This window comes from Chelonoidis abingdonii, chromosome 4, assembly GCF_003597395.2.
Source record: "Chelonoidis abingdonii isolate Lonesome George chromosome 4, CheloAbing_2.0, whole genome shotgun sequence".
Taxonomy (NCBI): domain Eukaryota; kingdom Metazoa; phylum Chordata; order Testudines; family Testudinidae; genus Chelonoidis; species Chelonoidis abingdonii.
In genome coordinates, this window is record NC_133772.1 from 26,022,941 (window position 1) to 26,047,863 (window position 24,923).

The 24,923-nt window shown below is 51.6% G+C and overlaps 1 protein-coding gene across 4 annotated transcripts; it reads left to right on the top strand.

Annotated features, from left to right (window-relative positions):
- The first annotated feature begins 6,844 nt into the window (after positions 1-6,844).
- SARS1 (seryl-tRNA synthetase 1) lies at positions 6,845-24,923 on the top strand. 4 transcript variants are annotated; one of them, XM_032799631.2, is made up of 11 exons: positions 6,845-7,049; positions 13,069-13,139; positions 13,639-13,719; positions 15,432-15,590; positions 16,359-16,502; positions 17,161-17,316; positions 17,528-17,749; positions 18,278-18,407; positions 20,846-21,003; positions 21,589-21,718; positions 24,231-24,923. In XM_032799631.2, exons 1-11 carry the CDS (start codon positions 6,914-6,916, stop codon positions 24,386-24,388), a joined length of 1,545 nt encoding a protein of 514 aa, XP_032655522.1. In that variant the 5' UTR covers positions 6,845-6,913; the 3' UTR covers positions 24,389-24,923. The 4 variants fall into 4 exon arrangements, with proteins under 4 accessions (XP_032655522.1, XP_032655523.1, XP_032655524.1 ...); XM_032799632.2 differs by lacking the exon at positions 17,161-17,316; XM_032799633.2 differs by lacking the exon at positions 15,432-15,590.

Genomic DNA, 24,923 nt, shown 5'->3' on the forward strand with positions numbered 1-24,923 from the left:
TGTCTAAGGAAATTGCTTGTGTGACTTGTGGTTAGCCAGTGGGGTGAAACTGAAGTCATTTTTGTCTGTCTGGTTTGGTTTGCCTTAGAGGTGGAAAAACCCCAGCCTTGGGCTGTAACTGCCCTGTCTGAGCAATTGGTCCTGATTTGGCACTCTTAGCTGGGTCCCGCCAGAACCACATTGTCACAGGGGCCCTGTCAACTCTTAAGCCCAATGCTTTTATAAAAGAGAGTTAAAAGTGGTTCCACACACTAAAACCCCCGCAGTTCCATGGCCCTGCCAATGTGTGGGGTTTTACAGTCAATTTTTCAAGAGCTTTTTAATGCTGGGTGAGAAACCCACACACACAAGCAGCCTGGGATGCTGAGCTAAGCCCCAAGCCTGCAAACTTTGAAGTGCGTGTGTAACTCTAGGCTGGGGCGGGGTCCCACTGAAGGCTGTGGGGCAAGAGGCTTGTGCTCTTGCTCCTGGACTATACAGCAAAAAGAGCAAAAATGACTAGACACAAGGTGCTGTCAAAGGATTGATGGAAAACACCAAACCCCTCTTGCCTGCAGCCTTCCCACTTAGTGATCTCACATGGTACTTAGCAGGGGGATCATTTACAAGTCAGCCATGTGCCTTTATCTCTCCTACATGATCCAGAATTGCCAACCCCAAAAATTCAAAAATCAAGAAATTGGCTTTAAAATCATGAGATTACGTAAAAATAATAGATTTGATGCAGGGGCAGCAGGATAGGGGAACCAAGGGGCCATCGTCTTCCCACTTTCCACTACAGGCCTGGCCCCCTTCTCCAGCCCAAGGCTCTGCCCCTTGGCCAGGCCAGAAGCTGGAGCCTGGCCCAGGGAGCCCGGGCAGCTGTGGGAGCTGCAGATCCTCCACCTACCTGGGGTGGGAGGGCCTGACTGCAGCCCCCGGCCTCTGTCTCTGCCTTCCAGGCTCCCCGCCAAGGGCAGATGGAGGGTCCGTGTCTCTCCACAACTGCCCCGGTGGCTCTTACCATGGTCTGGCTGCGGCTCTTCAGCCCTGAGACCAGGGCGGAAGCTGGAGCTGAGTTGGCATAAACTCTGTTTGTGCAGGAAACAGATACAAGGCTGCATGGCCTGAAAGACTCCCGCACGACTCTCCAGACTCAGGGTCTCTATGTTCCGGCTCTGGCTAAACCTAAGTTCAAGCTGCAGCAGACTCCCAATCAGGCCACCCAGTCAAAATACAAGACCGCTTATAAGAAGTTGCAGGACTATAAGAGGCACCCACAGCCTGGGTCCTCCAAGGGCAAGCAAGGGGGGAAAAGGCGGATTTAACAGGGCTCCCAGGGATGCCCTTCCAGTTCTCATCAGGGATGCACCCTCAATAAAGCGTCCCTTCTCAAACTGGTTGTGTGCTTTCCTCCCGGAAAGGTCGCGGCTGACCTCAGACCGATGGGTCTTCAACACCATCTCCTGGGGCTACACCCTCCAGTTCACTTCCTCCCTGCCCAACCACCCCCCACCCCCATCCCTCCTGGGGGACCCCTCACATGAGGCCCTGCTTGAGCAGGAGGTGGGGTGGCTCCTGGCCCTAGGAGCGGTGGAAGCGGTACCCGGAGAGTTCAAAGGCAAGGGGTACTACTCCCACTATTTCCTTATCCTGAAGGCCAAAGGAGGGCTGTGACGATGCGGTTCTGGTGGGACCCAACTGAGTGCCAATTCAGGACAACTCGCTTAAATAGGGCAGTTACAGCCCAAGGCTGGGGTTCTTCCACATCTAAGGCAAACCAAACCAGCCAGACAAAGAGGACTTTGGTCTCACCCCACTGGCTAACCAAAAGTCACACAAGCAATTCCCTTAGATGAACTCCAGTTTCCCAGTATCACCACCAGTGCCACTCGTCATGGGGACAAATGGTTATGAAAACCAATACCCTAGTAAAAGAAAAAAGAGTTCTCTCAATCCCAAAAAATCAAGCCCCAGACTCAGGTCAATATACAAATCAGATCTTACCCACAAATCACGCTGTTGCCAATCCTTTAGAATCTAAAATCAAATATTCCTAACTTCAACTAAAAAATGACATGCATACAGATAGCATAATCATAACCAGCAACCTATAACCTGGTCTTAGACACCTTATATGACCCCCTTTACATAAGATTTGTGCCACTACAGGACCATGTTCTATATGGTCCCAGATTATATCAATAATGTCACAGGGGCTCAGGCCCATCTTGGACCTGCAAGGTCTGAACCAGTACATGGTAAAACTCAAGTTCTGCATGGTCTCCCTGGCCTCCATCATTCCCTCCCTGGATCCTGGGGACTGGTATGCCACCCTCAATCTGCAGGACACGTACTTCCACATTCATATATCTGAGGGGCACAGACGCTTCCTCCATTTCATGGTGGGGCAGGAACACTACCAATTTATGGTCCTCCCATTTGGCCTGTCCACTGCCTCCAGGGTATTCACAAAATGTATGTCTGTGGTGGTGGCCTACATCGGGGGGGCGGGGCGGTGGGTGGTCCAGATCTTCCCTTGTCTGGATGACTGGTTGGTCAAGGGCAGCTCCCGGTCACAGGTGCAGGATCACGTGGTGCTCCTTCTGCCCACGTGCACCACTTTGGGCATGTTGCTAAACACCACCAAGTCTATGTTAGTTCTGGTACAACACATAGAGTTTATCAGAGTGGTCCTGGAAGCCTCGTCGGCCAGACCCTCCCTCCCACCAGACATGTTTGAGACCCTGAAGGAACTCATCGACACAGTCACAAGGTTTCCGGTGACAACAGCCAGAGCGTGCCTCCAGCTCTTGGGTCATATGTCAGCGTGCACGTGTGTGGTCCGCCATTTCAGACTCAGGATGAGGTCCCCCCAGCTCTGGTTGGCCTTGGAGTTCTCCCAGGCCAGGGACAGGATGGACAAAGTTCTCACAGTGCCCAATCCAGTGATCACCTCCCTGTGGTGGTGGTCCTCCCCGAGAAACATGCTCCAAGGGGTCCCTTTCAGGGGCAGGGCCCTGTTGCTGGAGCTGGTGTCTGACACGTTGGACCTGGGATGGGGGGCCCATGTGGGGAACGTTCAGACCCAAGGTCTGTGGTCAGCTTGGGATCTGACTCTCCACATAAACGTCAAGGAGCTCAGAGTGGTATGGCTGGCGAACACCTCTCGTGGAAGATGGCCTTCCTGGTTGCGATCATGTCGGCTAGGTGGGTCTTGAAGCTCAGGACCCTGACCTCCAAGCCCCCATACACAGTGTTCAGGGCCAGCTCCAGGCACCAGAGCAGCAAGCTGGTGCTTGGGGAAGCCCATGGAAGGGGACGGAATGTCCGGGTCTTTGGAGGCAATTTGGCAGCGGATCAGTCAGTCCTGAATTGCCGACGTGCTGCCCATCACAGCTTTTTTTTTTCTCTCTTCGCCACTTGGGGTGGCAAGAAAGCTGGAGCCGGCCCTGACAGTGTTTCATAAGCATATAGCACAGCTCTGCCCACACCCTTCGTTCCTCCTGAAGGTGGTCTCCGCCTATCACATGGGTCAGGACATTTTTCTGCCAGTCCTCTGCCCCACGCCTCATGCATCCAGTGAGGAGCTGGATGTGAGACGGACTCTGGCTTTCTATCTGGAATAAACTAAGCCATTCAGAAAGTCCTCACAACTGTTCATCGTCTTGGTCAAATGCATGAGGGGTTGGCCGATCTCCACTCAGCAGCTCTCCAACTGGATCACCTCATGCATCTGTACCTTTTATGACCTGGCGGGAATCCCTCCACTGTTGATTGTAAGGGCACACTTGACTAGGGTGCAGGCCTTGTCAGCTGCCTTTTTGGCCCATGTCCCCATTCAGAACATCTGCAGGGCTACTACAGGTCTTCATTCACACGTTCACTTCGCACTACGCGACCGTCTCCCAGACCAGGGAAGATGCCAGGTTTGGCAGGGCTGTGCTCCGTTCCGAGAACTTGTGAACTCCTACCCACCTCCAACAGATATAGCTTGCAATCACCTACTGTAGAATGCACATGAGTAATCACTCGAAGAAGAAAAGACAGTTACCTTTTCCGTAACTAGTGTTCTTCGCGATGTATTGCTCATGTCCATTCCATATGCTGCCCTCCTTTCCCTCTATCAGAGCTGTCTGGTAAGAAGGAACTGAGGGTGAGGGGAGCGTGCAGCTCCCTTTATACCGCGCCGTGGAGGCACCACTCCAGGGGTCATGGGGGGCACTCCCCCTAAGGGTACTGCTAGGGGAAAAACTTCCAGCACCAGTGCACATGATGAGCACGCACACCTACTGTGGAATAGATATGAGCAACACATCTCGAAGAATACCAGTTACGGAAAAGATAACTGTCTTTTTTGTTTAAGCTCACCAAAGATTTCACTGTTAAGCCAAGCTGGTTGCCTGCCATATTTGCTATTCTTTCTGCACATCAGGATGCTTTGTTCCTGCACCCTCAATAAGGATTCTTTAAGATACAGCCAGCTCTCCTGGACTCTTTTCCCCCTCATATTAACCTCCCAGGGGATCTTGCCCATCAGTTCCCTCAGGGAGTCAAAGTCTGCTTTTCTGAAGCCCAGGGTCTGTATTCTGCTGCTCTCCATTCTGCCTTTTGTCAGGATCCTGAACTCAACCATCTCATGGTCACTGCTGCACAGGTTGCCACCCACTTCTACTTCCCCTACCAATTCTCCTCTGTTTGTGAGTAGCTGGTCAAGAGGAGCAGGGCATCTAGTTGGTTCCTCCAGCACTTGCACTAGGAAGTTGTCCCCAACACTCTCCAAAAACTTCCTAGATTGTCCGTACATCCTCTTCATCAGCTTGAAGAGTTTCAGCAGGTACATCTCTGTCCACAACCGTTTTTAGAATTTCTATCCATTCCATCAGGTTTTGCTGATTTATCAGTTCCAGAGGTAACGTATACTAAAGAAGAGCATAGAAGATTTTGAAGATCTGTTTCTGACTGAGGACAGACTGATCAGATAGAAGCTGAATGAAACCATCTTTCAGAACGGGCAGGAAGTGCTGCATTGCTGCTATCAAGGGACTCCGCTCCTCTAGTTTCTTGTATTCATAATCTGTATCCTCCCACATCCCAGCATAGTGCCTCAGCCCAGAGTACCCTCCCACACCCTGAACTCTTCATTTCTGGCCCCACCCCAGAGCCCACACTGCCTAAGCGAGCTCGGTGAAAATGAGCTAGTGAGGGAGGGTTGGGAGAGCAAGCAAGGCGGGGGGGATGGAATGCATAGGGGGCAGGAGGCAGGACAAGGCTGTTCACTTTTGTGCAAGTAGAAAGTTGGCTGAGGTCACATGTCCAGGAGAGTTTTACTCCTAGAGTCACCACCAGGCTCCAGCCCATCATGCCAGGCCTGCTGTGCTCAGACCCCCATGGCCTGCTCTGCTTGTACATGCCCCAAGACCCTGCTGGCACCCCCCGCCCACCACTTGCTCCTTTCAGCCTGCCAGCCCACATCTCCTCTCTGCACCCTGGCCCTGCCACCCCCCCCTGCTCAGACCTCAGTGCACCTCTGGCTCCTGGCAGTCATAGAATCACAGAATATCCAGGTTGGAAGGGACCTCAGGTCATCTAGTCCAACCCCCTGCTCAAAGCAGGACCAATCCCCAGACAGGTTTTTACCCCAGTTCCCTAAATGGCCACCTCAAGGATTGAACTCACAACCCTGGATTTAACAGGCCAATGCTCAAACCACTGAGCTATCTCTGCCCCCTCTGTTTCCCACCACCCTTGAGGCCCCACCTGTCTCCCCGGAGCTGAGCCACTTGGGACTGCTGCAGAAGCCTGGCCAGTCTCAGCTCGGGATGGGGTGGAACAGTGTGGGGGACTTGGCTGGTCCTCTCCAGGCAAATGGGTCTTGAGGGATCCTGGCCAGGGCAGGCCTGGGCTGGCTGACCATGCCACTCCTGAAGGGCTGGAGCAATTCCCGGCCTGGTACCAGCCCTGGCTATGCTGCCAGCTCAGCCCGGCAGACACAGTCGCCTCCCAGCAGGGCTGGTGAGTGCAGCCAGGAGGCAGGGTCTGGGGGAGTAGCTCTCCAGGGATTCAAGGCAGGGTATTGGGCTGTGAGGAGGCGGGGAAGATCTGTGTGTTGGGGCACTAGGGAGTGGGGGTTCTATGTGGGGTGCTGGGCAGTTGTGGCACTGTGGGGCTCTGGGCAGGGGTGGTGTTGTGCAAGGTGCTGTGCATTTGTGGGGGAGGTCTGGGGGAGCACTGGGCATAGGCGGTCGGGTGGGGTTCGGGCTATAGGGAGTTGGGGGGTATTGGGCGGGGGCAGGATGTGTGGCACGGCATGGGCCCGCCCCTGAGGGAAAGGGACATGCTGGCAGCACAGAGCCAGACAGGCCACTGTGAATCTGGTAACTGCTTGTTTGTAACTAGTACCCTGCACTAGGCTGGGCCCCATTGCCCCTGGCTGGCCCCTTGCTCCAGGGTCCGACCAACCTCCCCACGCCAGGTTCCATTGCCTCCATGGGGCCCCACAAAAGGTTAATCTGGCCCTGGGACCCCATGCAGAGGTGCTGGAACTAGGGGTGCTGGGGGGACGACTGCTGCACCCCCCAGCTTGAAGTGGATTCCATCACGTTTGGGGTAATGGCTCCCAGCACCCCACACTGTACAAATTACTCCAGCACCTCTGTCCCCACGTACCAGCGGGGCGAGGCTGCCTGCACGCAGGCTGCAGCCGGCCGCTCCTGCGATCCCACACTGCGCCGGCAGGGTGCGCTCTAGCCCCACCCCCGCAGGAAAGCTGCGCACGCGTACTGAACAGTTGTACTGCTAGTTTGTTGTTCCTACGCATGCGCCCTGCATCCCGTTTCCGGCGGGATCTGTTCCGTCGTCGCTCGTTTCCTCATTGACGCGCCTGCGCAGTGCCGACGTGTCGTTCCTCAGCCTGCTCGCCGCCGCCGGCACGATGGTGCTAGACCTGGACCTGTTCCGCGCCGACAAGGGCGGGGACCCCGGCCGCGTGCGGGACACGCAGATCAAGCGCTTCAAGGACCCGGCGCTGGTTGACGCGCTGGTGGAGGCGGACGGGGCGTGGCGGCGATGTAGGTGCCGGCCGGGGAGCGGGTCTCTGCCAGATGGGGTCCGCGGCAGGGCGGTGCGCATGCGCGAACGCCTCCCCCCCCCCCCCGCTAGTGGGATCCCCCAGTACTGGGGGGGAGGGGTCCCCGGGCTCTGGGTGCGGCCCCCCCTGCAGCGGGGAGAGGGGGGGTCCCTGGGCTCTGGGTGTGGGCCACCTGCTGTTGGGCTCTGGGTGTGGGCCAGCCCTTGCATCTCCATAGCGCCGTTCAGCCGCCTGTCACTTCTGCAGGCTGTGAGGATGACTGCAGCTGTCAATGCAGGATTGTGCCCATAGCGAGGCAGGGCTGTTCTGGGTCCCTTTGTCCTCAGGGTAAGCAGACAGTGATGCACCCAGCAGCTGAGAGTCTTTTGGGGCCAGGCTGGGCACAGTGTCCCCTGAGCCAGCAGAGCTGCGCAGATTGCTGAGTGCCTGCGTCTCCAACTGAAGTCAGTGGAGCTGCTGTGCATGGGTCTCTATAATCTGGGCCTTTCATTGTTGCTGCCTTCAGTAGGAACCCCCGAACTTCGTAAGGGTGTGGAGCATGCGCTCAGGTCTCCAGCTGGTTACCTGACCTTGAAATCTAGCCTGCACAATGACAGTTTTGTTCTATTTCACCCCACTTCAATTCCGCATGATTTCTGCAGCCAGTCAAACCAGTGCTGTAGCCGCTGAGTCTTGTATTAATAAGTAATTAGAAATATCTGACAGACTGGAACCCATCTTTTGACTGCCTAAAGCATTGACTACTGACTTCAGCAGTTCCTGAGATTGCTGGTGGCTATGTCATAAGTTAAGTTTGGGATGGGAAGATAATAAGAATAGTAAGAATTAGGTGACTTTTAGGACTGGTTCTCAACCAGGGGTCTTGGGCCCCCGGGGGGGTGCAAGGAGGTTTCAGGGGAGCCACCTAGCATGGGTGGCATTCGACTCACTAGAGCCCAGGGCAGAAAGCCGAAGTCCAGCCATGCAGGACTGCAGCCTGCCTGGGGCCTCAAGCCACATCACCTAGGACTGACACCAAAGCCTAGGCAATTTAGCTTCACAGTGCCCCCTATGGTGTGGGGCCCTTGGCAGTTCCCCTTGCTATCCTGTAACACCAGCCCTGGCTTTTATATGCAGAAAAAATGTTGTGGCACAGCTGGGCTGTGGAGTTTTTATAGCATGTTTGGGGGGCTTCAGAAAGAAAAAGGTTGAGAACCCCTGTTTCAGGGTCTGATATGTCATGGTTCAGCAGTCCTGGAAATGCTTTGCCAGACCAGTACAGGTGTTCTTGGGACTAGTAAGCTTTTCCTAGCTCTGGTCCTGGAGCTGTGACCAGAGAGAAGTAGTAAATCAGCCCCTGATTTAGGAAAATGTCACGTGGACTGAGACTAGGCAAGGGGATCTTTCTAATCTGAAACCTTGTATTTTGTGGGTTACATACTGATCCATTTACAGGTCATCTATTTGTTGAGTAAATATGGTAGCTAATGAATTTACATAGCTGTAATGGGAGACAGATCACTCTGGGAATCTGCAAAAGAGGCCACTATTTCTAGGATACAGAAGCTTATGTTGTTGAGGGTTGTTTTTAGCAATAGTAATTATTAGAATGTGAAGCCATTGGCTAAATGAAGTGTCTTTAACCCCACTTCTAAGGTAGTTGCCTTCATGTGGAAGAATTTTTCCTTGTTATGGAAAGAGGTTAATGGGTTAATGCACATTGTCAGACAGCACTGTTTGCTGTCAGCATGCACTATATTAGTGTCTTGCATATCTAGGCAGTGCTGCTTAAATGCAGACAGTGAGGCAGGAGGTTGCTGTGATGAAGCTCTGGGCTAAAGGCAGTGTCGCAGTGGCTATCCTCTTCTTTTGGGAGCGAGCACTTGGATGCAAGAGAAGCTGTGCAATGAATATGTGTCTGCATTTAAATCAGGGAAGCACTATTTGGCAGGATGCTGCTTGGGGATTGGTGATTCATGCGTCTGATGCAATCCAGCTGCAATTAGCGTAGAAACTGATTCATTCATGCCACAGATCCAAAGTAGTCGCTATTCGATCAGTTTGCACTGTCAGATCTCTGGGAATGCAACTTTATATTTGGGAGAGAAGGGCTGGAGGAATTTGCTTTTTGGTTTCTCTGATGTTCCTAGCATTCAGAGCAACTTGGAAGAATATCATTCAGTGACATCACTTTTAATCCACTTTTTTTTACTGGTGTAGATATATATATATTTTTAAATCAGCCACCAATATAAAGCTGAGCTTCCTGGTTGAGTGATCTCAAAGCACATCACACATCTGTTAAGCCCCTTCTTTCCCCCTTCCCCCCGTGTATAAGTGTTACCATTATTTATAGGGTGTGAACTAGACCCCCATTAGCTACAGTACTAGACGGAGACTGATAGAGGGAGGTGCGCACCAGTGAAAACCAGGGTGGTGCTGTTAAGCAGTGGCTCTCAACCTTTCCAGAATACTGTACCCCTTTCAGGAGTCTGATTTGTCTTGCATACCCCAAGTTGCACCTCACTTAAAAACTGCTTTCTTACAAAATCAGACATAAAAATATAAGTGTCACAGCACACTGTTACTGAAAAAGTGCTGACTTTCTCATTTTTACCATATAATTATTGGAATATAAGTCTTGTACTTGCATGTCAGTGTATAGTACATAGAGCAAGTCTGTATGAATTTTTAGTTTGTACTGCTTCGCTAGTGCTTTTTGTGTAGCCTGTTGTAAAACTAGGCAGATATCTAGATGAGTTGATGTAACCCTGGAAGACCCCTATGTACCCCCAGGGTACGTGTATCCCTAGTTGAAACCAATTGCTCTAGAGCAGCATTTCTCAAATATGACCACCAGGGGCTTTTCTTGCAGTCACAGCCTCCTGGGCTGTGAGTGGGGGAAGGGGGCAAAGTAGCAGCCCCTCCCTTTGCTCCTGGGTGCACCCCCTTGGTGTCAGTTGCTGGGGTGCCAGCAGGGGTTGGGACCTGTCCCCCTCTGGAGACATCTGTGGCACAATGCTGGAGGAGCAGGCAGCTGGTGAGTCCCACCCCTTTCAAGGGGCGGTGGAGCTCAGGCTTTGGGCTTCAGCCCTGGCGTGATGGGGCGGCAGGCTGTGGCCGCGGGGCTTTGGGCTCCAGTTCCAGGCTCTGGCTGTGCAGCAGCAGGCCCCAGGTTCTGGCGGCAAAGCTTCAGACTTCAGCCCCTTGCTGATGCCACAGGCCCCCCAGCCAGGGCTTAATTTGTCCCAGGCTTGGCAGGGCTGAATAAGTCTGCTGTGAAAAGTGATACTTGTATGTTTGTTAATATCACTTTTCACAAGGGACTTAACTAATTAGGAGTAAAAAAAATTATAGTGATTTGGACGTGTGTATGTGCATATTTATGTTTTTCCTGAAGCTAATGAAGTATTTTAGGAAAAATGTGAATGTGGCCATCAGCAAGAGTTGCCACCAATTTTTTTTTTCCTGAGAACCCTTGCTCTAGAGAGCCTAGTGACAAGTGTGATTCTATCTCCTGCACTCAGGGCTGGCTTTAGAAAGTGCGCGGCCCAATTCAAACATTTTCGGCGGGGCGCCGGCAGGAATGACTAAAAAAAAAATGTGTAAAAAAAAGAAAAAAAAAGCCTTTCATTTCTTAGCAACTGGCTCCCTATAAAAAGTTCTGATTTAAGGGATGTGCCACAGTATGTATTTTTTGTACCAGTAGGGTTACCATACGTCCATATTTTCCCAGGATAAATTTTAAAAATTCCTCCCAGGTGGCAATTTAAGAACCAAAAATCTGACATATCTGGGAAAATACGTATGTATGTTAACCCTACCTAAAGTTCTTTTTTAAAAAGATGGGCCTGAACTAGAAATGAGCTCCGTTTCACATGTATGGGTCCCCGCCACTCCCTGGGGTGTGCTAGGGTGACCAGATGTCCTGATTTTATAGGGACAGTCCCAGTTTTGGGGTCTTTCTTACATAGGATCCTATTATCCCCCACCCCGTCCCGATTTTTCACACTTGCTGTCTGTTCACCCTAGGGTCTGCACATATGTGGGTCCCAGCCCCACACTCATTGAAGCAGGTGTGCAGGGTTACTGCCCTGGGAACTGCAGGGCACCACTGGATATGGGGCTAGCTGGAGGCAGGGCAGGGGCTGACTGGAGGTAGGATGTGGCTGGAAGCAGGGCAGGGGGCGCGGGGCTGGCTGCGGGCAGGGGCTGGCTGGAAGCAGGGCAGGGGGGGCGGGGCTGGCTGCGGGCAGGGGCTGGCTTCAGGCAGGGCAGGGGGTGCGGGGCTGGCTGCGGGCAGGGGCTGGCTGCAGGCAGGGCAGGGGGTGCGGGTGCAGGGGGTTCAGCCCACCCTGTATGGTGAGTGCCCCCTCCTCCTCCCTCCCCCACCCAGGATAGCAGCAGCAACCCGGGGCTTGGGGGCTATTTAAAGGGCCAGGGGCTCCCCTGTTTCCACCCTGACCCTGTAAATAGCCAAGGGAGCCCCGGCTATTTAAAGGACCGGGGCAGCAGAGGCAGCTGGAGCCCTGGCCCTTTAAATAGCCCGCGGAGCCCCCTGCTACCCCAGGGCTCTGGGGACTATTTAAAGGGCCTGGGACTCCCCTGCTTCTACTGCCCTGGCACTTTAAGTAGCCGTGGGAGCCCTGGACTTTTTAAATAGCCCCCAGGGCCAGTGCGGTAGAATCAGTGGGAGCCCCAGGCCTTTTAAATTGCTCCCTGGGGAAGCCAGGCCACCCCGGTACAGTGCACCGGCTCTTGCCGGTGTGCCGTACCAGGACTTGGGCACAGGGCCCAATTCAGGGGAATCGATTGAACTGACCTAAAGCCGGCCCTGCTTGCACTTGGGTTCCAGCCAAGGTGCAGTTCCTGGATGCATCTAATTAACAAGTTTCTGATCAGTTTCAAACCTCTCTCTCTACTTCCCTGGCTGGAAGGGAGTAGGCACTTCCTGGAGGCTCTGCAGCACAGGAACACCAGGCTAAGGGGTTGGGTGAGGGAGGGAGGTTCCCCTTCCCCTTTTCCTATGCCCCTGGCTAACACCAAGATGGCTAGGTCTCTGCTGTTCTAACTGTCCCCAGATCTTCATGTTTATGAGCCCTCCGTTCTAGTTCCTACATCTGCTGTTGCTGCTTCCAGTTTTCCCCAAGCAATAGCAAAGGAGGAAAATGAGCTAGTCCTTATGTTTCTCCTTTTTTCCCCAAAGGTCTGAATATCTTTAGTGAAACTGACCAGGCTCTTGTCAGTTTCACTCTTCTGCTGCTTGGGAAAGCTAAGCAGAGGTCCTGGAGCTGTCTCTGTAGGCTCTGGTACATGGTAACATTTGGGAGCCTGTCTTAGCCCCCATAAGAAACTGGAAACATTTTAAATGAAAATTGACATTTTTTTCTGGAATCTGGGAGAGGTGGAAGGAGCTGCCTCCCCCTCTTGCCATGGGTCTTCTGCTCTACGCTGACCAGTGGGGTGAAGGGATTGTTTTCAAGCCCTGAAAATTTACCAGCTCAGGCATAAAATCTCCTCCTTCACTCCGACTAATGACACAGTGAACAGTTTACCTTCCACTTGGGGTGAGTGAAACTGTGCATGTCTGAATGAAGCCGCTCGGTGATTCTGTGAGGTAGTAAAGTACTGCTTTTGCTTTATAGCTGGGGAAATGGTGTCACAGGGAGACTGACTTGCCCAAGGGCATGCAATGAGTTTGTGGCAGAGGGTTTCAGAGGGGTAGCCATATCTCTCTCAATCCTATTCCCGCTGTGACGCCATTTTTTCCCTCCAGGTTATGGAATGTCTGCTCAGGGCAAGTTTCTCCTCTCCATTTTGCCAACTCTCTGAATAAGATCTGTAAAGCTCATTAAAGCAAAAAGAGAATGAGTTGTGTATCTGAACTGTTTGTGTCTGCAATACATCACCTACAGGGATAACAACTTACCAACTCCACACGTTTCTGAATCTGCTAGCAAATGTGTAGTTTCCATATGGAGATCACTGGTTTATTTTTTCCTCCAATGCTTCCTTTCCAGGCAGATTTCGTGCAGACAACCTGAACAAACTGAAGAACCTGTGCAGCAAAACGATAGGTGAGAAGATGAAGGTAAGAGAGAGGAGTGCTATGAAATCATAGCAGCTGTCTTCCCTGGTAACATGGTGCTAGTGTAGTGCTGATGTGGTGCTATTTCTTCTAGTCTTGTTGAAAAGCAGTGTAATCTCGCTAATCTTCTTGTCATTGGTGACCTCTAGTAGGAAGAAGTTTGCTTAATGAATGACCTGAAAAATTTCCATAGAAATTTTTGACAGTGTCAAATTAAGGTTGTTGCATCAATAGGCCTGAGAAAATTGTCCACGTGTTGGATGTACTGCCCAAGCATATAACTAGTTAGAAGAGTCCACTACCTTGCACAGTCTAGCCATGATTTTCATTTTGTGTCGTACTGTGGATCACTTTGTAAGATGAAGTTTGAGATCCTCTCCTAGGCCTTCTCCTCCCAGTCCTGATTCAACACATTGCAGCAGCTGTAGTGCATACCCTTGTCGCTGCTTACAGCATACGTTCTTAGCATGCTCATTGTTCTTCTCAATTCTTCTCTTTGCAGAAAAAAGAGCCTGTGGGCGATGATGAGTCAGTACCAGAACATGCACAAAATCTTGATGGCCTCACTGCCGACATCTTAGCGGTGAGTTACACCCCCAGCTTTCACAGGGCTGCGGGCACTCTGAAAAGTGACCATCGACTGCCTGCCTTTTCTTTCATTCCTGTTTATCTCACTGTCTTCCAGGCTGAAGTCTGACTATTCCTTACTTCAGCAGTCAGAGACCTCCAGTCAAATCACTCTGTGCTGTGAACCTGTTAGATCTTATTAGCTCAGTAGGGTCAGGCTGAGACAATACTGTAATAGGACACCTCTGAGGAACACACCAAAGTCCTATTGGCGATTCAGCCTGTGGTTCTCTTTCCTCAGTCTGTACTGAACCAGTTTCTCTGCCTGGAGACGAGGAGCACTGTGCTGCTGGCAGTGCCATTTTTCAGCCGAAATGTGAATACAGGAATTGTCAGACTGGATCAGCCCCCTGCTCCAGCTAAGTCAGTGTCTTGCTTGCCACTAGTGGCCAGCACCAGATGTTTTAGAGACAGGTACAAGAAACACTCAAGCACGAGGTATATTATTGTGTCCAAAATTCAACATTCAACAGTATCCACTATTAGAGCCAGATATTCTTATCCATAGAGATATGTTTTCCGTCACTTGTCTAATCTTAAGATTTTGGCCTTAACGTCCTTTGAACTATGGAACTCATTGCCATTCACACGCATGAAAAGGTATTTCCTTGTATTAGTTGTGGATTTACCACCGCTCTGTTTCTTTGCATGTCCCTTTGTTCTTGTGTTGTGAGACAGGGAGAACAGGAGTGTCACAATCCTAGTCTCGTCAGTCTCTCTTCAGATCAGTTTTACCATTGCCCTAATCATTTTTGTTGCCGTTTTCTGAACCCCTTTAATCCTCCTTTTTGAGATGCGATGGCCAGAATGGCGCATGGTTTTCTAAAGGAGGCACACTTGATTTATGTAATCACATCACGATATTTCCCATATGATTCCCCATCCCTTTCCTTTTGCATCTTAAAATTTTGTTTGCTTTTTGGCCGCAGCTGTACATTGAGCTGAGGTGTCCATTGAGTGGGCTACGGTGATGCCCGGGTCCCTTTCCTGAGTTGATCTAGTGAATTTAGATCCTTGTAAGGTTTATAAGTAGTTCAAATTATTCCATCCCAAGTGCAGTACTTGGCATTTATCAACGTTTAGCTTCATCTGCCATTGTGCTGCTCATTCCCCTAGCTTGATTAGGTCCCTCCAAAGTTCCTCACAGTTCTCTCTGGATTGGACTGACCTAAAGAACTTAGTGTCATCTGCACCTCACTGCTCACCCCCGTTTCCAGATCACTAATAAATACATGAAGTAACAGTGGGCCTAATGAGAAGCTTTGAGTCAACTTCATCTTCTGCCATGATGAAAACTAACCATTTATTCCTACTCTGATTCCTGCCTCTTAGCCAGTTTTTGATCTATGACAGTACTTTGTCTTTCACTCCATGATGACTTAGCTTCTGAAGTAGCCTCTTGTGAGGGACTTTGTCAAAGGCCTTTGACGGTCTAAATAAATTGTCAGCTGGTTGTCCTTTATCAAATACTTTGACATATTCAGCAAAATCTGTTTGATTAGTGAAACGTGATTTACCTCTGCAAAAGTCTGGCTGGTTAGGCAAAGATCAGAGTGGTTTGCGCTATTTATTTAAAAAACCTCCTTTGGCCCTTTTCACAAGCATAATGCTCATTTTCCCTGTTGTTTAAGCTGTATGGTGACATGCCCAGTGATTTGTGTGTAACAGGGTCTTCGGGTAAGCCAGATTAAGAAAGTCCGTGTTCTCATTGACGAAGCCATCCTGAAGTGCGACGCCGAGCGCGTGAAACTGGAGGCAGAGCGGTTTGAAAGCCTCCGAGAAATTGGAAACCTCCTCCACCCCTCCGTGCCCATCAGCAACGACGAGGTAGGAACCAAACGCATGCCCTCTGTGTAGACAATGTCTCTGGCGGGTTTTGGGAAGAAACATACAGTCAGCTTGAAACAACCATGCACAGCACATCAAAGTGACCGCAGACACAGTCAGCGAGGTCCCTGTCGAGAGGGGTTGCTGAGATCGGGTAGGGAGTGAATGAAATCTGCATTACAAGACGGTGTCCTGCAGCGAAGGAGCTCACTGAACACAAAGACCTGCTCAGCCAGTGTGGAACTCTCCGCCATTGTTCAGTGCATACATGGGAAACTTAGGCAGAGCCAAACGCTGGGATCTGCCCTTGCCCATTGCATTCACCCAGCAAGAATGTTTAACTCCAGGAATACAATTGGGCTGGGCCAGCAGCCAAGTGACATCATAATATGCTGCCGGCAGGGATCAGCATTAGGGTTCTGAGCTGTGTCTGTCAGTTGCCTGGATTTAGTCGCTATGGAGACTGCAGAGCCAATCCCAAGGTGAGGGAGCCCCTCAGGTTAAGTCCAGTAACAGCTGTGGCAAGCGCTCCGGCAAGTATTGATGTTCTCCACTGCGAGATGCCTGAGGCCTGAGCACTGACCCTTGTGGGGAAAGGGAGGGAGAGGAATGAGGTCCTGACCACTCTCTCTTCACTCCTTACCTGCCTTCCGCAGAACACACTGGCCCAGGGTTCTACACCCCACACTGGGCCTGGCCTGGCGGGAGCAGGTGTCAGAGGAGACTTCCAAGTGAGCCCTTGTTTTCCTCATCTCGCCTTGCATGCAGGATGCAGATAACCGAGTGGAGAGGATCTGGGGAGACTGCGCGGTGAGGAAGAAGTACTCCCACGTGGACTTGGTGGTGATGGTGGATGGCTACGAGGGAGAAAAGGGGGCCATAGTAGCTGGAAGCAGAGGGTACTTCCTGAAGGTGAGAGCCCCAAACCTTCCTGGTTCTGGGATGCAGGAAAAGGAATCGGACAAGCATAGAACAAGCCACCTGGCTTTGTGGCAGAGATCTGCTGCTTTCCTGCCATTCGTGCTGTACCTCCCTCTAATCCTGCAGTGAGCACAAGTGCATTTTCTGGTGCTGATCGTGTACTAGGCAGAGGGAGCCTCTGCACGACTGGTGGAGTTCAGCCTTGCATTAGCTTTTTAAAGACAGCTGCATGCGCCACAATCAAAGGGTGTCACACTGGGCTGGTGGTAGTCTGACTAGTGCTGCATTGTCATAAACAGATAGCTAAGGGTTAATGTTTCTTTTACCTGTTGCTGCATGTCTCCTGCTGTTGCTAGGCATGTTTTCAGCTCAAGATGCTCCATGTCATGGCTGTGTATAAAACATTTTGGACCAAGCCTTGCATGGGGTAAGCCCATCACCGTTGTTTGTCCTCAGGTACCATCGGTTTGGAGTCCTTTTTCTGTCCTAGTTATTGGCTCCGTTCTCTAAGCTGAGCTGTTGTAGGCACTTCTGGCCTGGTTGTCAGAGGAGCTCAGCACACAGGACAGGAGTTGCATGCACTCAGCACCTCTAGAGTCCAAGCCATTAGTCCTTCATGTGACCTGAGAGGCTTGTCTTGTGTTTGTAGGGTGCCCTGGTTTTCCTTGAGCAGGCACTGATCCAGTATGCTCTGCAGACCCTGCTCAGCAAGGGATACACCCCTATTTACACACCCTTCTTCATGAGGAAAGAAGTGATGCAGGAGGTGGCTCAGCTTAGTCAGTTTGATGAGGAGCTTTACAAGGTAAGCTGCAAGGAAGGGCCTGTGCGTCCTGATGCCGGCAAACCAAGTACAGTTTTCCATTAGTGTTTGCCATGGCAAAGGATCCCTTCTAGCCTGTGGCTCTTGCTATTCCTGGGGCTCAGGTCTGCGTTGCTGAGGCTGTTGCACATATCCATAGATGTGTGTTCTGCTCTGGTATGCTGACAGGGTGCTATTCAACCCCTATCTCCAGGTCATTGGCAAGGGCAGTGAGAAATCAGAGGACAGCTCCATTGATGAGAAGTACCTGATTGCTACCTCTGAGCAGCCAATTGCAGCTTTGCACAGGGATGAGTGGCTGAAGCCGGAGGATCTGCCCATCAGATATGCTGGGCTGTCCACCTGCTTCAGGCAGGAAGTTGGCTCGCATGGCCGTGACACCAGAGGCATCTTCCGGGTGCACCAGTTTGAAAAGGTAAAGGGATGCACTGCTAGCCAGTTAGCTGGGAAATGTTTGCAGGATGCGGGTAGATAAGAATGGGCTCAGGTGTAGATATTTGAAGGGAAAATGAGTAATTAATGCCTTGGAGCAGAGGGGAGCTGCAGAGCCCTCTCGCTGTATGATCTGAGAACAAGAGTGACTCCAGAAAGTCCCCTCTTGGGGGGTGGTGTGATGGGCTGCTGCTGGCCTCTTCCTAGTAAAGTAGTTACAGATTTGTGAGACTGCAAAGGTCCTTTTGGCTCCTTTAGGGGATTGTCAGTATAAACTGCTAGCAGTTTCCAGGCCTGCTGTCATTTCCTGTCACTATTGGTTTGTTACACTGGAATTCCATGAGACGGACATTGGAGAAAACATTCCCTACTGCAATAATCTCCTTGTCTTCTGGTTCCCATTCGCTGAATCCACCACTCCTGGGCCTTGCCCCACCTCTGAGCAGCAACACACTAAGACGTGCAATCTGACCCTCTGCGCATGGTTATAGCTTCTCTCCCCTCCCTCCAGATTGAGCAGTTTGTCTACGCGTCGCCTCATGATAACAAATCGTGGGAGATGTTTGATGAAATGATCGCAACTGCTGAGGAGTTCTACCAGTCGCTGGGCATTCCTTACCACATCGTCAATATTGTCTCAGGTACGGAACTCGGCTCTCCTGGTCCGGGGCGCACATGTAGGGGTAATGTGACAGAACCAGCCTGCCATCAAAGGATAGAGGCCAAGACAGGAGGCAAGTGGGCAGGGCAGCGTCGGAGGGAGCCATCCCTGGCTCTGGTCCTAGCTCGGCTTCTGACCTGTGGGTGAGCTTGGGCAAGCCCCACCCCTCTCTCTGCTTCTGGTTATACTGTGTACAGCACCCTGCGTGATGGGCCCTGGGCTCAGCCTCTGTGCACCATTGTTCCACGGCCTGCCGGAAGCTGTGGCTGGCGTGGTCGGGAAGGACCAAAGTGACCCGTTTCCTTGGTGGTCGCTGTGCAGTAACACTTCAGGAACATACACTGCAGTGGCTGTGCCCCAGCTCCGGGTAGTGCCCTGCCTAGTTATGGTCAGAGCAATCTTGGGAAAAACGAATCATTAACGTGTATTAAGTCTGAAATGGCTTGTCCCTTCCTCTGGGGAAGGAACTGTTGTGACCTGCTAGCAGCATCTTTGTGGCCACACGGGGGAGTCCGGGGCAGGCCATTCTGAAAGCTGTGGGAGTGTTGGTTAGGCACTGCTGGGCTGAGACTGTCACCTTGATCCACGTGCTATGCCCTTGCCGTTACCTTGTGCTTTCCCCGCCCCCCAGCTGTCTCACTCCCCCTGTTGTCTCTCTAGGTGTTGAGTTAACATACAGCAATGGGGCCCTAACTGGGTTCCTACATGCTTCAAGAATACAGGTGCCAGGGGGTTGGTTTCTGGTCCCTGTTTCTTCCCCAGGCCAGCGGGGCGAGGTGCTGCAGAGAAGGCAGGTTCGTCCCCACGAGAGGAGGAAGTGCCGCGTGCTCCCACAGCTCCTTCTGGCTGGTGTAGAGGCAAGCTGAGCAACAGGAGGGAGGGGAGAGATGTCTTCAGTGCCGACAAATCCCTTAAAATCGAACGCTTAGGGTGTGGCTTGAACCAGCCTTAGCCGGGAATCAGAGCCTGAAGCTCCTCTTGCTAAGGCCATGTCTGCACTGCGGGATCTGTGATGTACAGGAGGTCACACTAGATGATTTGACAGCCATTCTGCCCGTTAGCTCTGACAGATGGGGATAGCTCAGTGGTTTGAGCATTGGCCTGCTAAACCCAGGGTTGTGAGTTCAATCCTTGAGGGGGCCATTTAGGGAACTGGGGTAAAAATCTGTCTGGGGATTGGTCCTGCTTTGAGCAGGGGATTGGACTAGATGACCTCCTGAGGTCACTTCCAACCCCGATATTCTATGAATGAGATGCTGTGCCTGGTGGCTCTGTGCTGGCAAAGCCCTCTAGTGTCGATGTGGACGAGCCAGGTCATGGGAGTTTTTCTGTTGGGATAGTGACACCACCTCCCTGAGGGAGCCAGCTGGGCCAGCAGAAGCCCTCCTGTGGGAGTTTGCTAGTGTAGCTTTGTTGGCCGGCAGTACAGTTCTCTCACCCCCCTGCCTGACACAGCTGTGCAGTGTAGACCTGGCCTCTGTCATCTGGCTGTACCTCAATATGGCTGTGCACCTGGTGTCTCAGAAGGCCCACCCAGGCCAAATGCCTTGTAACCCCTATGAGCTGGGCGAGAGCCGGGCACGACGCTCCTGTCTCTTGTAAGGCTTGGCACGTTGGCTGGACGTTGCCTTTGTTGTTAGCAATGGCAGGTCCTCTTGGCAGGCAGCAGTTTGGAGCCGACATCACCAGGCAGATCTTGGAGGCTGCTCTGCAGCGCTTGGTTTCCTGAGGCTCCTTCTCACAGTTCACTTATTCAGCCTTCATCCCTCTTTAAAACAAGGGACCGAGGGGGAGGGCACTACAGGTTCTCTGCACGGGCCCTGTGCCCCAGCGCTACTGCACTGCACTGGGGAGTGGGAAGGGGAGCTGCTAAAAGTATGTCCTGAGTGGGGCTGGGTGGGAATGGTATTCGTGTCGGATAGGTCTGATCACCTGTCACTCTGCTCACTGGCCAGGCTTCAGGACTGGCTCCTCCTCCCCTGAGGAGCTGGCATAGGAAGGGGAGAACAGGGAAGCCCAGGCCAGGAGCCGCTCTGAGTGCGAGATGGGCCAGAGGGTCGTCCAGCAGGAATTGACACTCCAAGCCGCACCCCTGGAACAGTGGCAGAGATCCTAGATCCTCCTCTTCCAGGAGAATCCCCATTGTGTAGAGTCCTGCAGAGCCCTAAATACTAGTCTTCGCTATGACGCTTTCTTGGGCGTTTCTAAGGTGCCTGTCACCGGGGTCTCTGGGCCCCGTAATCATTTGTGGTGAAACCAGAGCACAGCAGTTGGGCAAGTAACTTAGCAGGACGAGCTTTGCCCTCTGTCCCCGCAAAGCCACTGCTGGGTTGGAGGCAGCATTTGGCGCATTCTCCCTGCTACCATGCAGCTGCTGCCTTGCCGGCCAGCCCAAGTAACTGCCTCTCGCTCTGGCAGGCTCCCTGAACCACGCTGCCAGTAAGAAGCTGGACCTCGAGGCTTGGTTCCCAGGGTCGGGTGCCTTCCGGGAGCTGGTCTCCTGCTCCAACTGCACAGACTACCAGGCCCGTCGCCTGCGGATCCGCTATGGGCAGACCAAGAAAATGATGGACAAAGTAGGTGGCATTTCAGTACCTTCTTTTTTTCTCTCCGTGTGCATCCTGGGGCAGCTAAATACCTATCTCGGAGCAGTTACGTCCCACTGCATGCTCGGTGTCTGCCAGCTAGCTGCTCTCCCCGCTGGGTTCTCTCCTCCAGCGTTCCTAGCTCTCCCCTGCACAGCAAAGTGAATGTATTCCTTGCCAGCGCAGTGTTCCATCCTGGGAGAGCACATCCTTCCTTCCAAAGGGCGAGATCCTTGCTGAGCAGCCTTGGGCACCAGCCGCTCCATCCTCTCTGCTGGGTCCCAGTTAGAGCTGGGCAGAAAATTTGGCAGTGGGGGTGGGGAGGTGTCTTCTGCAGAAAATTTTGGTGGGAACCTCTTCACCATAACCACCCTTCATTTTTCACCTTAATTTTCCAGGGACAACTCTGAGTAGGTTGGGACAAAAATTCAGATATGTAAATACTTTGGCCCCAAACTGAAATCTTGATTTGGAAATGCTGCTGCAGTGCCTCACATTGAGCTCCCTGGTCAGTGATGCATCAGTCTCCCCTCTGCGGGAGCGGAAGCAGCTCCTTAGCCTGCTTTGTACTTACAGGTGGAGTTTGTCCATATGCTAAATGCTACTATGTGTGCCACGACCCGCACGATCTGTGCCATCCTGGAGAACTACCAGACACAGGACGGCATCGTCATACCAGAGAAACTGAAGAGTTTCATGCCACCAGGTACAGCTTGGAAACCCCTTCACATGGCACCCCTGCTCTGTGCATTGACTCACCTCTCCCTGTCTACTGTCTCCTCCTGCACCTGGTAGCCTAGGAGAGGGGTTCTAGCACTGGCGAGGCAGGGTGAGGGGGGCAAGTCCACTCTGCTCATTCCTTCCCAGTGCTTATACCTCTCCTGGATTTCGTCCCCCAGCCCTCCTGCTTCCCATGTGACTCATAGACTCATAGGTCAGAAGGGACCAATATGATCATCTAGTCTGACCTCCTGCACAAGGCAGGCCACAAAACCCTACCCATACACATTTATAACAACCCCTAACCCATGACTGAGTTATTGAAATCCTCAAAATTGTGATTTAGAAGAAGACCTCAAGCTGCAGAGAATCCACCAGCAAGCGACCCATGCCCCACGCTGCAGAGGAAGGCGAAAAAACCTCCAGGGCCTCAGCCAATCCGCCCTGGAGAAAATTCCTTCCCGACCCCAAATATGGCGATCAGCTAAACCCTGAGCATGTGGGCAAGACTCACCAGCTAGCACCCAAGAAAGAATTCTCTGCAGTAACTCAGTTCCCATCCCATCCAACATCCCTCACAGACCATTGAGCAGACTTATCTGCCGCATAATCCAAGATCAATTGCCCAAATTAAAACTATCCCATCATAACATCCCCTCCATATACTTATCAAGCTTAATCTTAAAGCCAGATAAGTCTTTTGCCCCCACTACTCCCTCGGAAGGCTGTTCCAGAACTTCACTCCCCTAATGGTTAGAAACCTTCGTCTAATTTCAAGTCTAAACTCCTAATATCCAGTTTGTACCCATTCGTCCTCGTGCCTACATTAGTACTAAACTTAAATAATTCCTCTCCCTCCCTAACGTTAATCCCCTGATATATTTATATAGAGCAAGCATATCCCCCGGAGCCTTCTTTTGGCCAGGCTAAACAAGCCAAGCTCTTTGAGTCTCCTTTCATAAGGCAGATTTTCCATTCCTCGGATCATCCTAGTAGCCCGTCTCTGAACCTGTTCCAGTTTGAATTCATCCTTCTTAACATGGGACACCAGAACTGCACACAATATTCCAGGTGGGTCTCACCAGCGCCGTATATAACGGCACTAACACCTCCTTCTCCTTGCTGGAAATACCCTCGCCTGATGCATCCTAAAACCGCATTTGCTTTTTTAACAGCCATATCACATTGGCGGCTCATAGTCATCCTGCTATCAACCAATACCCCAAGGTCCTTCTCCTCCTCCGTCGCTTCCAACTGATGCGTCCCCAACGTATATCTAAAATTCTTATTATTAATCCCTAAGTGCATGACCTTGCACTTTTCACTATTATATTTCATCCTATTACTATTACTCCAGTTTACAAGGTGGTCCAGATCTTCCTGAATAAGTATCCCGGTCCTTCTCCGTGTTAGCAATACCCCCAGCTTCGTGTCATCCGCAAACTTTATTAGCACATTCCCGCTCTTTGTGCCAAGGTCAGTAACAAAAAGGTTAAATAAGATCGGTCCCAAAACCGATCCTTGAGGGACTCCACTAGTAACCTCCTTCCAGCCTGACAATTCACCCTTCAGTACGACCCGCTGGAGTCTCCCCTTTAACCAGAGTTCCTTATCCACCTTACAACTTTCATATTCATCCCCATCTTTCCAATTTAACTAACAAGTTCCCCATGCGGAAACCGTGTCAAACGCCTTAAACTGAAAATCGAGGTAAATTAGATCTACCGCATTTCCTTTGTCTAAGTCATCTGTCACCTTACTCCAATAAAGAGGAGATCAGGTTGTTTGGCACGATCTACCTACTTTAGCAAATGCGCATGTATGCAATTCGTCCCAATTACCATTGACCTCAAGTCCTTAACTACTTCTCCCTTAAAATTTTTATCCAAAGACCTTACACACTACAGACGTCAAAGCTAACAGCCTATAAATTACCGACCCGGATCACTTTTTATGATTCTTCCTTATCTTAAAAAATAGGAACTCTAACGTTAACAAATTCCTCCAGTTCGTACGGTACAAACCCCTGAGTTATACCGATTGCTTAAAAATTCTCGCAACGGGCTCTCGCAATTTCACCGGCGCCAGTTCCTTTAATATCCTAAACGGATGGAGATTGTCCGGGCCCCCTCTGAATTTTGTCCCATTGAAGCTGTTTCAAGTTATGGCTCTAACCTCAGAACCTCAGATGCGGTAATATCCACCTCCATATCCACATTCCCGTTTATCATCCCTCCATCATCCCTAAACTCCTCACTAGTCTTATTAAAGACCGAGGCAAAATACTTATTTAGATATTGGGCCATGCCTAGGTTATGCCCTCTGAGCAGGAAGGCAGCAGTGAGGAAGGGGGAGGGAAGGTTGTGGCTGTGGGGACTGGAGGAATGAAGGCTTCTGGGCAGGACTTTCCTTGGTAATATAAAGGGGAACGGTTCTCAGGCCAGGAGAGCATTCCTGGCCCACTCTCACCATGGGTAACTGCCTGCATCTCTCGACAGGGCTGAAGGAAATGATCCCCTTTGTGAAACCTGCTCCCATTGACCAGGAACCTTTTAAGAAACAGAAGAAGCAGCAGGAAGGAAGCAAAAAGAAACCAGCTGGTGGCGATAGCGTCCTGGAAGGGCGAATGCAGAACATGGGCGTAAACGACGCCTAAACCCAGCTCCCCCGTCAGCTCCCCAAGGCAGCGCAGTCTGGTGTGAGGACCCCAGGGCTGGGAGCCGGGCTCCTGGGTTCCAGTCTCAGCTTGGTCACCAGCTGACTGCGTGACCCAGGGCAAATCACTCCCCTCTGCTTCGTGTCCCCCGCTGGAGCGTGGGATGGCACTCAACTCCCCTGCCTCGCAGGGTGTTGAGGCTCCAGCACCTGGAAGGTGGAAAGCACTCACAGTGCCAGCTGGTATTCTCCCCATCAGCCATGTCCCTTCAATTGTGTTCGGCAGCCTGTGGAAAGGGTTTTCTGGGGGGCCCCTAGCTGGGAACCTGGGTGGGGCAAAGTGCTGATGTCCTGTTCATGCTCTCAGCAGCCCCCACCCCCCACCTGAACCCCAAGGGTAAGGAGTTGAGAAGGGAAAAACCAAGCGGGGCTCCTGTTACGTATGTGATTTTACTGTACCCATAGTCTCTTTGCATGGAGGTAGGATTGTCTCTGAATCAATTCTGTGTAATAAAGCAATGTAGGGAGACAGCTGG